This window comes from Copadichromis virginalis, linkage group LG3, assembly GCF_057382275.1.
Source record: "Copadichromis virginalis isolate Kocher_CV1m ecotype Utaka linkage group LG3, C_Virginalis_male_GT1.1, whole genome shotgun sequence".
NCBI classification, from domain to species: domain Eukaryota; kingdom Metazoa; phylum Chordata; class Actinopteri; order Cichliformes; family Cichlidae; genus Copadichromis; species Copadichromis virginalis.
This window is the reverse complement of record NC_140620.1, coordinates 15485113-15497503: the sequence shown is the minus strand read 5'-3', so window position 1 is coordinate 15497503 and position 12391 is coordinate 15485113. Positions and strand designations below refer to the sequence as shown.

Sequence of the window (12391 nt, the reverse complement as noted above, 5' to 3'; positions counted from 1 at the left end):
GTTCGCTTTATGATTTTAATAAAGTTTGGAAAAAAAAAACAACCTCTTCTGCCGCTCCCTCTGCCGTATTTTGCGGCAAAATTCTCCACACCCACCGCCGCGCTATGAATTGTGGGATATATGGGACCACGAAGCATGCACCGGACCACGCTTGATATTTGGGGAAATCGACCGCATCCAGTCTCTTAATTGGGACACAGCCATTGGCTGTATCCCAATTCAGGGTCTGCAGCCTTTAAGGCCGCATTTTAAGGCCGATTGCGTCACAGCGACGCGACAAAGGTTGTCCCAATTCGAAGGCTGATCGAAATGCGGCCCTCAAATGCGTCCTTCATTTCCCTGAATTTTAAGGACGTGGCAGTGTAGACTTCATGGCCCAACGTATCCCAGAATGCATAGCGCGGCGGTGGGTGTGGATAATTTTGCCGAAAAAAAACGGCGGATGAGGGGCGCCCGGAGAGTAAACTTTAAGTAAGTTGTAACCCAGAGTAATTTCCTGCCATTGAACGCATCACAAATGCATGACTCCAACCACATGACTTTGCTCAGCCAATCGAATGGCATGTAGGTCATAGTAAGCCTGTCCCGGCTTCCTCCCGTCAGATGCGTGGAGGCAAGCCAGGTGACAGAGCTGTTGCAGGTGTGTATTGGCAAACATTTGCTTTTCCCGTTTTAATGCATTTTTTTTAACACCAACTAACTTATGCAACTTAGATGCTGATTACTGTGAGCCAGAGCCATAATGTTGTTGTGCACTGAACAGAACGGAATTGGTGAGTTTGAACTTTTAATTGACTGTTTGTATTGCTACCAGCTGACCCTAATCGGCTGCTGCCGGTCCAAACAATTTGATTTTGATTTGACTGATAGTTGTTGAATAACAAATGTTGTGGAGCTACATAGTATGTATGTATGTAGCAGTTGAAATGTTTTCAGTTAAATCCTTATTGGTTAGAAATATTATATTTAACCAATATATTGTTTGTTTATTTTTATAAATTGTGTACACAGGAACAAGAATAACTTAATGTATTTAGCTTAATTGGCTGACATTTTTGTATGTTATTCTTGTGATTTCTTATTGGCCTTGTTTATTTAATGCAGGCCAGGTGAACCTTTTTTGGGTATGGAAAAGGATGGCGAGCCAATGAACGGCTAGGAGCAGGACTCATTCTGCATTGAAGCTTCCACTGGACTGGTAGGAAGCTATCAAAGGCGACGCTCTGTCCCGTAATTTCCGAATACACTGATTTCCACAATCATACACACCAGTTCCCCCGTTTATGGACAATAGCGCTTGGACATCTCTCATGGATATTCAGATAAAACTCATGGACTTCAGTGTGGATCAGTGTTTTCGATGTTAACATGTGTTATTTATGGGGAACTTTTTTTGAGAATCTATATTGCTTGGTATAAGCCAGAAGAATTTGCTTAGTTGTTTTTGTGCACCCCCACTGGGTTTTTCTATTAATTAAATAGCTACAGCAGGAATGATTATTTAAGCTTTCATTTTCTTTTCTTAATTTTCTTTGCTTTCGGTTAAATACATGGTACCTGCAAAAGCATTTTGTGTTGTGTGTATTTAATTACTGCCCATCAGCTCCAGTAGCATTCCTAAATCTTCTGATTAATAATAATCACACTCAATCCCTAGCCTGTATTAACTCATTAGCGCTACATCAGTGTTACATTTCTTGGCGAGCCAGCTGGGAGCTGATTTGGTTAGTAATTAATATATATTCAAACTCACCAATTCATTTTTCCCCATAATGGAAGTTTTTGAGACACTTGCCATTAAGATCCCAAATGCGGTTTTAGTTGACGGAGTAACTGAGCACTCAGTTAATGAAGTTGTACTTTTCCTTGAACAGTATGGTGACATAGCTCGCAAGGTTACTATAGATTCACCAGAATCTGAATTTAATGACATGCTTGTCGCTGAGTACGCTTCGGGTTTATCTTTAACGCGGTTGTCTCAGTTGCTACCGCACACATCTATGTCAGATTCAGGTGACAAACTCCATATTGAAAGTCTATCTGAAGTTTATGCATCAAGAGTTAGTGGTTCCAAGACAAATACTTACTTGGCAGACTTAAAAAGAATAGCCAAATTATCTGGGAGGGATTATGCAGAAGTCCTCAGTGAGGGGATGACCCAGATACGCCGGTCCCTTGCAGAGCTCAACCCAGAGACTCCAGTGGTTGCAAAACCAGAACTAGAAGATTCAAACCCTCCCGATTCAGTCTTTCCTTCTTCACTACCAGCCCCTCTTCCATCTAAGTCCCCTTCTGTTGCCAGTAGTGCTGAAGCGCACGGCGGAGAGAGGCATTCTGCCTCCATTCCAGCGGCTGATCTCAACCCTCCTGAAGTACAACGCTATGTTGTGGAACACGTTGTTCGGAGTGGGGACAGCTCGCTGCATGCATTCCATCGACTGAGAGCGTTTTCTGGTAAAGTGCCCAGGCCAATTCAAGAGACAGATTATGATATATGGCGGTCAGGGGTCGAATTAGCCCTGAAAGATCCATCTATATCTGATCTGCAGCGCACCAGACTGATTCGTGACAGTCTACTGCCTCCTGCCTGTAATATGGTAAAACATCTCAGCCTTGACACACCACCAGAGGTCTATATGAAACAACTTGACTCAGCCTATGGCACTGTGCAAGATGGAGATGAGTTATACGCCAAGTTCATGGACACCTTCCAGGACAGCGGAGAAAAGCCTTCGGCCTATTTGCAACGTCTGCAGGTGGTATTACAGCATGCAGCAAAAAGAGGGGGTGTTTTAGAGAAAGACATAGACAACCGACTGTTGAATCAATTCTGCAGGGGATGTTGGGATAACAATTTAATATCGGAACTCCAACTTAAGCAAAAGAAGCACAACCCCCCCAAATTTACTGAGCTTCTATTACTCCTTCGAACTGAAGAGGACAGAGAGGCAGCAAAGACATTAAGGATGAAACAGCATTTGGGACCGACAAAACAGAAAGCCACCACTAATGCCCAGTTTGCCAATACTGGAGAAGAAACTAACCTCTGTGCTGCGCTAACCACTCTGACTAAACGGCTCTCACAACAGATGGCAGCTATACAACAGCAGCTTTCAGCTTTGACAGCACAGCAGTGTAATGTCAAACCACCGGTTGCTGCCTGCCCAGCTCCAAAGCTCTATGGGCCAAAGAAGGTTGGTAAGAATCCAAAACCTAGCGTCTCCAGCCCTAAACCAGGGTTTTGCTTCCGCTGTGGAGAAGATGGTCACATTAAGCCACAATGTGAAAATGCACCCAATTCAGCATTGGTGAGTGCCAAGCGGAAGCAATTTGACAGCAAACAAAAGTGGCAGAAGCGAAAGTCCTCTGCTTCTGAGGATTTAAACTAGTTCCAGTTCCTGTTGAGGGGCAAACAGGAGCTGAGCTGGACCAACCTTGTCCCGCTGAGAACAAAAAGCATGCCAAGTGTGCAAAGTCGCAGACAAAGATCCACACTAGATTACCACCAGGATTAGTTGGATCCAGATGTACAGCAGAAGTCAACATTGCAGGTTGCAACTGCCCGTGTCTACTGGATACTGGTTCCCAGGTTACCACAATTCCAGTTTCATTCTATAATGAGCATCTCTCCGATCAGCCAGTCCACCCATTGAATGAGCTTCTTCATGTGGAGGGGGCTGCTGGTCAATGTGTTCCATACCTTGGGTATGTTGAGGTTGCCATGACATTTCCAAAAGACTTTCTTGGGAGTGACTTCCCAGTTCAAACGCTTGCACTTGTTGTTCCTGATGTGAGACCTGATTATCCAACCTCAGTACTTGTTGGCATGAATACACTTGAAATTCTTTATGAACAATTCTCTTCTAGTAACTGTTCATCATTCCAGCCTACCTCTTACGGGTACAGAGCAGTTCTGCAAACTCTCCAAGTGACATACCAACAGAATTGGATTGATCATCTTGGTGTTGTGACGACCCTTAGTAAATCTCCTGTGCTAATTCCAGCTGGCTGCACAGTTGTGGTCGAGGGTTCTGCCAAGCTTCTCAGCCCAGCTAGTCAATGTGTTGTCATTCAGCACCCGGGTTCAGGCCTGCCGGGTGGTTTGTGTGTCAGTAATTGTCTAGTCGCTCTTAAAGGTGGTACACATACTCAGGTTCCAGTTGTTGTGTCAAACAGAACAGAGCAAGACATCTACATACCAGCTTTGAGTGTCATTGCAGAGCTGGGAGCCTATGACTGCATAGTCTCTGAGCACAGTGTGACCAACCCCCCAGATCGGGAGATGGTGTCAACACCACTCACTTTCAAATTTGGCGAGTCACCAATACCAGCAGAATGGAGAGAACGGATCACAACAAAACTAAATGCCATGTCTGAAGTTTTTTCACATCATGACTTGGATTTTGGTTGCACTAAGGAAGTGAAGCATCACATCAAGCTCCATGACAATACCCCTTTTAAACACAAAGCAAGACCTATTCATCCCCAGGACATAGAAGCTGTTCGTAAACATCTTCGAGAGCTTCTAGATGCTGGTGTTATCAGGGAGTCGGAGTCATCATTTTCATCACCAATAGTGGTTGTCAAGAAGAAAAATGGAGACATTCGACTATGTATTGACTACCGCAAACTCAACCTGCAAACGATTAAGGATGTGTACGCATTGCCCAACTTGGAGGAATCGTTTACAGCACTCACTGGATCGAAATGGTTCTCTGTGCTTGATCTCAAATCTGGTTATTATCAGATAGAGATGGATGAAGCTGATAAAGCCAAAACCGCTTTTGTAACGCCAATTGGGTTTTGGGAGTTCAACCGAATGCCTCAAGGAGTTACTAATGCACCTTCAACGTTCCAAAGACTCATGGAGAGGTGCATGGGAGACTTGCACTTGAAAGAGGTCCTCGTGTTTTTGGATGATTTGATCATATTCTCCAACACTCTTGAGGAGCACGAAGACCGTTTGCTGAGGGTGTTGAATCGCTTGAGAGAATTTGGGTTAAAACTTTCTCCAGAAAAATGCAAATTCTTTCAGACATCCGTCCGATACTTGGGCCACATTGTTTCAGAAAATGGTGTTGAGACAGACCCAGAAAAGGTTGCCACCTTGAAATCCTGGCCAATTCCAACCAACCTGAAGACCTTGAAATCTTTTCTGGGATTCGCTGGCTACTATAGGCGTTTTATTAAGGGATATGCCATGATCGCCAAGCCACTCAACAACCTCACACGTGGATACCCATCCACACACAAAAGCTCCAAAAATGAGACTTCTAAGAGCTCACAGTTTGATCCCAAGCACTCCTTTGGTTCCAGGTGGAGTCCTGAATGTCAGTTGGCTTTTGATACCCTCATTGACAAACTTACCACTGCACCAGTTCTAGGTTTTGCTGATCCGGCACTGCCTTACATTCTCCACACAGATGCCAGCACCAACGGATTGGGCGCTGCCCTTTACCAAGAGCAAGAGGGGAGACTTAGGGTGATAGCCTATGCTAGTAGGGGGTTGTCATCCAGTGAAAGTCGTTACCCAGCTCACAAGCTTGAATTCTTGGCACTGAAGTGGAGCGTGACAGAAAAATTTCATGATTACTTGTATGGAGCAAGCTTTACAGTGGTCACGGATAACAACCCACTTACCTATATCTTGACATCAGCAAAGTTGGATGCTACCGGCCATCGTTGGCTGGCTGCTCTTTCTACATTCTCGTTCAAGATACAGTATCGAGCAGGCAAGCAAAACCTGGATGCAGATGCACTTTCCCGTCTGCCCCATGATGGTACTTCCTCTGGGGAACCTGCTCAAAAAGATGAGGAGCTAATTAATCAGTTTACTCAACAACATCTCTCAAGCAGCAGTGATGGTGAAATATCAGCTGAAGTTGTCGATGCGATTTGCCAAAGTGGTGTTGTCAGGACCCAAGCTGAGAATAGTTTGGTTGAATCCCTGTCCATCAACACAGCAGTGCTTCCTGAGAATTACTCAGAAGATTCACATGGACTTCCTGTTATTTCCACCATATCCCATTCTGAGCTTTATGAAAAACAGAGAACTGATCCAACTCTTCAGGAGGTTATTCACCAGTTGGAGTCAGGAGAAAAAGTTCCTCTGACAGCCAGGAAAGAGCTTCCTGAAATTCCTCTTCTCCTTCGCGAACTGAACAAATTGGAGCTGATTGATGGTATCCTTTATAGGATAAGATATGAAAATGAACAACCATCATACCAACTGGTCCTTCCGACAGAACTGCGGCAAACTGTTCTCCACAGCCTCCACAATGATATGGGCCACCTGGGAGTGGAACGGACCCTTGACCTTGCCAGGACTCGGTTCTATTGGCCAAGCATGGCAGTGGATGTGGAAAATAAAGTAAAAACCGGTGGCCGGTGTATTCGCCGGAAAAGCTTGCCGGAGAGAGCTGCTCCTCTGGTTAACATTCGGACATCACGTCCGCTTGAACTCATTTGTATGGATTTCCTCAGTCTCGAGCCCGATACCAGCAACACCAAAGACATCCTGGTACTGACAGATCATTTTACCAAATATGCCCTTGCCATTCCAACACCAAACCAAAAGGCAAAAACTGTGGCTAACTGTCTTTGGGAAAACTTCATAGTTTATTATGGAATTCCAGAAAGACTCCATACAGATCAAGGGCCAGACTTTGAGTCGAAATTGATAAAGGAGTTATGCGCCCTGTTGGGAGTCCAAAAGTGTCACACAACACCGTACCATCCAAGAGGAAACCCAGTAGAGAGGTTTAATCGCACTCTACTGGCCATGTTGGGAACTCTTGAATTCAAACAGAAATCCAAATGGAAACAGTTTGTGAAACCACTTGTCCATGCCTACAACTGTACCAAAAATGAAGTCACTGGCTACACCCCATACGAACTAATGTTTGGACGTTGTCCTCGTCTCCCCATTGACCTCGCTTTTAATCTTCCTGTACGTGAGAAAAAACAACAGACACATTCACAGTATGTACAAGACTTAAAAGCTAGGTTGAAAGAAAGTTATCTGCTATCTTCAAAGAATGCTGCAAAGAACGCTGAGAGGAACAAGACTCGATTTGACCAATGTATTATACCGTCCAAGCTAGAAGTTGGAAGCAGAGTTTTGGTACGGAACATGAGGCTGAGGGGCAAACATAAACTTGCTGACAAATGGGAACCAGATGTCTTTGTAGTGCTGAAATGTGCCAAAGATCTCCCCGTCTACACTGTAAAACCAGAATGCAAAGACGCCCCAATTCGCACATTGCACAGAGATCTCCTTCTTCCGTGTGGGTTTCTTCCTGCAACAGAGTCAGGACCATCAGATGAGACTATTCCAATCACACCCTCTTTAACTCGTCAACAGGCCAAGAAACAACAGGAATCTCCTGAGTACTTTGTTGAAGAGAATGTATTTGAACCGACCTTTGTCCACCTTGCCCCGCTCCCAATGGAGTTTAGAGTGGAGAAGTCTCTCAACCCCCTACAGTCTTTTCCCAGTGGTGAGGAGGAAAGACTTCCTCCAACATCTACACCTGAAATGGAATCAGCTGGAGAAGCTCTGTCAGGATCCCAGAGGGAAGACCCATTGGAGTTTGACGCTGATGAGACATCGGGGGAAGATTTGCTTGAAATCTTACCCGAACCCATTCTTGAAACCGTGTCTACAGACTTGTCCGATCCTGGAGTCTCTGACAACTTAGCGGCCGAGCCTAGTCCTGTGACATTACCAACTCTTAATTGCTCAGATTCGGTTATTGACCCCCCTCTGAGGCGGTCAACGCGTCACAGATCACCACCTAGGCGACTGCAGTATGCCCGCTTAGGCAATCCATTGATATCAGTTGTTCAGTCTCTGTTACATAGTCTGTCAGATGCTTTGACCACCGCAACCACCAGTTCTAACCCTTCGGTCGTACATATTGTGTAGTGTTGTCATGCAACGGGACGTGCATGTACTCAAGGGGGGAGGGTGTAACCCAGAGTAATTTCCTGCCATTGAACGCATCACAAATGCATGACTCCAACCACATGACTTTGCTCAGCCAATCGAATGGCATGTAGGTCATAGTAAGCCTGTCCCGGCTTCCTCCCGTCAGATGCGTGGAGGCAAGCCAGGTGACAGAGCTGTTGCAGGTGTGTATTGGCAAACATTTGCTTTTCCCGTTTTAATGCATTTTTTTTAACACCAACTAACTTATGCAACTTAGATGCTGATTACTGTGAGCCAGAGCCATAATGTTGTTGTGCACTGAACAGAACGGAATTGGTGAGTTTGAACTTTTAATTGACTGTTTGTATTGCTACCAGCTGACCCTAATCGGCTGCTGCCGGTCCAAACAATTTGATTTTGATTTGACTGATAGTTGTTGAATAACAAATGTTGTGGAGCTACATAGTATGTATGTATGTAGCAGTTGAAATGTTTTCAGTTAAATCCTTATTGGTTAGAAATATTATATTTAACCAATATATTGTTTGTTTATTTTTATAAATTGTGTACACAGGAACAAGAATAACTTAATGTATTTAGCTTAATTGGCTGACATTTTTGTATGTTATTCTTGTGATTTCTTATTGGCCTTGTTTATTTAATGCAGGCCAGGTGAACCTTTTTTGGGTATGGAAAAGGATGGCGAGCCAATGAACGGCTAGTGTAACAGAGTCATAAATAACATTGTTATAATTACACAAAATGTGTTCTAAACCCCCAAACTTCTCCTTTTATACCTGACTTTTAGGACCTCCAAGCCTGTAGTTGTGTTCATTATCAGTTAGAGCCCCTCCTCATTCTTTTCTTCTTCTTTGGTGCAATACTATAAATACAGTGTACCCCTTTTGCCTCTCCCCTTTTTCTACAATTCCCCTGTGGGAGAGGTGGGTGTCATTTCTTTCCAGCACCTTAAAGCACACATAATTCATATTTAACCACCCTGATGTTTATGATTGCGATTTTAATTCAGTTATTGTCATTATTGAGCCTGTTTTTGTAAGATGTTATAAGTGTGTAGTATGTGTGTGTCATAAATGTGTTTTAGGCGCCATAAATGATAGCATGAATATGTATTCCTTGCTAGCTTGGGAGCTGTGGTGGGTTGAGCTAATCCTCTTCCCCACTGTCTGTATTTGGTCGTAGGAGCTGGAGTGGGCAAATTATTTACTTGGAGGTCTTTCTTTCTTTTACCTTTTTTTATCAGGTATGTCAGATTTCATGTTGTTTTTGTTTTATCTTATGTCAAATATGTTACGTGTAAATGCATATTTTATGTTTAATGTAAAAAATAAATGCCAGCCCTTTTTCTACAATTCCCCTGTGGGAGAGGAGCTGGAGTGGGCAAATTATTTACTTGGAGGTCTTTCTTTCTTTTACCTTTTTTTATCAGACACAACGCAGAATCACACCGGTTACACTAGGAGCAGGACTCATTCTGCATTGAAGCTTCCACTGGACTGGTAGGAAGCTATCAAAGGCGACGCTCTGTCCCGTAATTTCCGAATACACTGATTTCCACAATCATACACACCAGTTCCCCCGTTTATGGACAATAGCGCTTGGACATCTCTCATGGATATTCAGATAAAACTCATGGACTTCAGTGTGGATCAGTGTTTTCGATGTTAACATGTGTTATTTATGGGGAACTTTTTTTGAGAATCTATATTGCTTGGTATAAGCCAGAAGAATTTGCTTAGTTGTTTTTGTGCACCCCCACTGGGTTTTTCTATTAATTAAATAGCTACAGCAGGAATGATTATTTAAGCTTTCATTTTCTTTTCTTAATTTTCTTTGCTTTCGGTTAAATACATGGTACCTGCAAAAGCATTTTGTGTTGTGTGTATTTAATTACTGCCCATCAGCTCCAGTAGCATTCCTAAATCTTCTGATTAATAATAATCACACTCAATCCCTAGCCTGTATTAACTCATTAGCGCTACATCAGTGTTACAAAGTACTGAATATTATGTCACTTATTTATGTGCAAATGTTTAATAACGAAGAACATTAAAACATTACTGTTGGCCACATGTCGGCAAAGTTATGTGACATTAGTGACGTTTGTACTACCGTATTTTCACGACCATAAGGCGCACTTAAAAGTCTTAGATTTTCTTCAAAAAGTACGGCGTGCCCTATAGCGCAGTGCGCCCTGTGTGTTGTAAGGAGGACGTAGTAGAGAACACCATGAGAACGCTAAAGGGTGAAGTGTGGGCGTTGATCGTATATACCGGACAATCGCACATACCTGTCTAAAAGGGCAGGTATGTGCATTATGTGGAACATCGTTGTTTTAACAACCCTGAAAATGGCAAAGAGACACGCTTATGAAGCACAGTTTAAACTGAAGGCCATCAGCTACGCGGAGGAACATGGAAATCGAGCAGCCGCGAGAGAATTTAAGATTAACGAATCGATGGTTCGCAAATGGAGGAAGCTAGAAAACAAGCTCCGGCAGGTCAAGAAAACGCAGCTGAGTTTCCGCGGACATAAGGCAAGGTGGCCCGAGTTGGAGGAAAGACTCGAGCGGTGGATCATCGAGCAAAGAACGAGCGGGAGAAGCGTTTCGACGGTCACCATTCGGCTAAAAGCAGTTTCACTAGCTGAAGAGATGAACATTGAACATTTCCAAGGAGGTCCGTCTTGGTGCTTTCGTTTTATGAAATGGTGCCATTTTTCCATCCGGACCAGGACTACGGTAGCGCAGCAACTTCCAGCGGATTATAAGGAAAAACTGGCCATCTTCCGCTCCTACTGCAGCAAACACATCGGCGACAAAAACATCCAGCCCAGCCACATCACAAACATGGACGAGGTCCCGCTCACTTTTGACATCCCGGTGAGTCACACTGTGGAGAAGAAGGGGACCAGCACGGTAGCGATACGCACAACGGGGTATGAAAAGTCTTCTTTTACTGTTGTGCTTGGCTGCCATGCTAATGGACAGAAACTGCCGCCTATGGTGATTTTTAAGCGAAAGACTTTGCCTAAAGAGAAGTTTCCAGCAGAAATCATCATTAAGGCAAATGAAAAGGGCTGGATGGATGAGGGAGGTGTATGTAAGGAGACCAGGTGGTTTTTTCCACGCATCACCATCGCTCTTAATCTGTGACTCTATGCGTGCCCATCTCACAGCCGATGTGAAAAAACTTGTGAAGCAAATGAACTGTGAGCTTGCTGTCATTCCGGGAGGCCTGACAAAGGAACTCCAACCGCTGGACATCGGTGTGAACCGCCCGTTCAAAGTAAGGCTGCGAGCGGCCTGGGAGCGATGGATGACCGATGGAGACCACGGTTTCACCAAGAGTGGAAGGCAGCGCCGGGCGAGTTACGCCACAATTTGCAAATGGATTGTAGATGCTTGGGCTAACATGTCTGCTGGCACTGTTGTTCGAGCTTTCGCAAAAGCCGGCATCATTTCCGAGGAGCCGCACGGCACGGAAAGTGACTCTGACGGTGAAGAAAGTGAACTTGGCATGTTTGATGGAGATTTAGCGCAGCTGTTCAATTCAGACACAGAGGATGAGGACTTCGATGGGTTTGATGATAAAAATGTGAGTACCAAACTTTGTTTTGCTCCTGCTTTATTTTTAAATACGCACACTTGTATGCTTGTGTGTTGTTGATGATGACGATTACTGGTAATAAAAATGTGAGTACCAAACTCAGTTTTGCTCCTGCTTTATTTTTAAATACGCATACGGTACTTGTATGCACCCTATAATCCAGTGCGCCTTATGTGTGTGTTAAATACAGTAATGGCACACATAACTGAGACTGCGCCTTTTAGTACGGTGCGTCTTATGGTCGTGAAAATACGGTAACTTGGTTTTAAAGCCTTTACTTTAAAATATACGCCGTGATAGGTTTGTAGCTTGAACCTATTCGCTGGAACGTTGAGGACAATATAATTACACAGCAAGCAAGACCCGAAGTAGGCAAAGATCTTCATGTTACTCATGCATGAGGGAGACCTGCCTGGAGCCAAGTGTCGTTCCACCACTTGACCTCCGTCAGACTCTCAGCCAGGTTCCCCATAGCACTCCTTTTATTGTGGTCACATGAATATGCATAGGGTCATTAACATATAACATCTTACATAGGTATACATGTGAAGAAAGAATACTGTGTATGTGTGTGTGTGTGTGTGTGTGTGTGTGTGTAAGTGATTTGTGTGAGGTCAAGATGTGACCCTGTGAAGACTCCCCAAAGCTGGTGCCAGGAGTCTAGCGGGTCCATCTGAACAAAAGGCTCTTATATTTAGAGAGATATACGTGTGTTTGCTATATCAACAAAGAGAAGATAGGACCTCTCTTATGCTCCTAGGATGTGGGTGTGCATTCCACTCTAGAATGCACACCAAGCCTTTGCAGCCTGCTAAAGATTACAGTCCTATCA

At 44.1% G+C, this 12391-nt stretch overlaps 1 protein-coding gene across 2 annotated transcripts; it reads left to right on the top strand.

Moving 5' to 3' along the window:
* Positions 1–503: 503 nt before the first annotated feature.
* On the top strand, positions 504–3662 carry LOC146713013 (paraneoplastic antigen Ma3-like). Of its 2 annotated transcripts, XM_085446376.1 has the most exons (3): positions 504–640; positions 715–773; positions 1105–3662. In XM_085446376.1, the coding sequence occupies exon 3, from the start codon at positions 1773–1775 to the stop codon at positions 3387–3389; it is 1617 nt and encodes a 538-aa protein (XP_085302502.1). In that variant the 5' UTR covers positions 504–640; positions 715–773; positions 1105–1772; the 3' UTR covers positions 3390–3662. The 2 variants fall into 2 exon arrangements, with proteins under 2 accessions (XP_085302502.1, XP_085302494.1); XM_085446368.1 differs by having other exon boundaries at positions 715–3662.
* The last annotated feature ends 8729 nt before the right edge of the window (positions 3663–12391 follow it).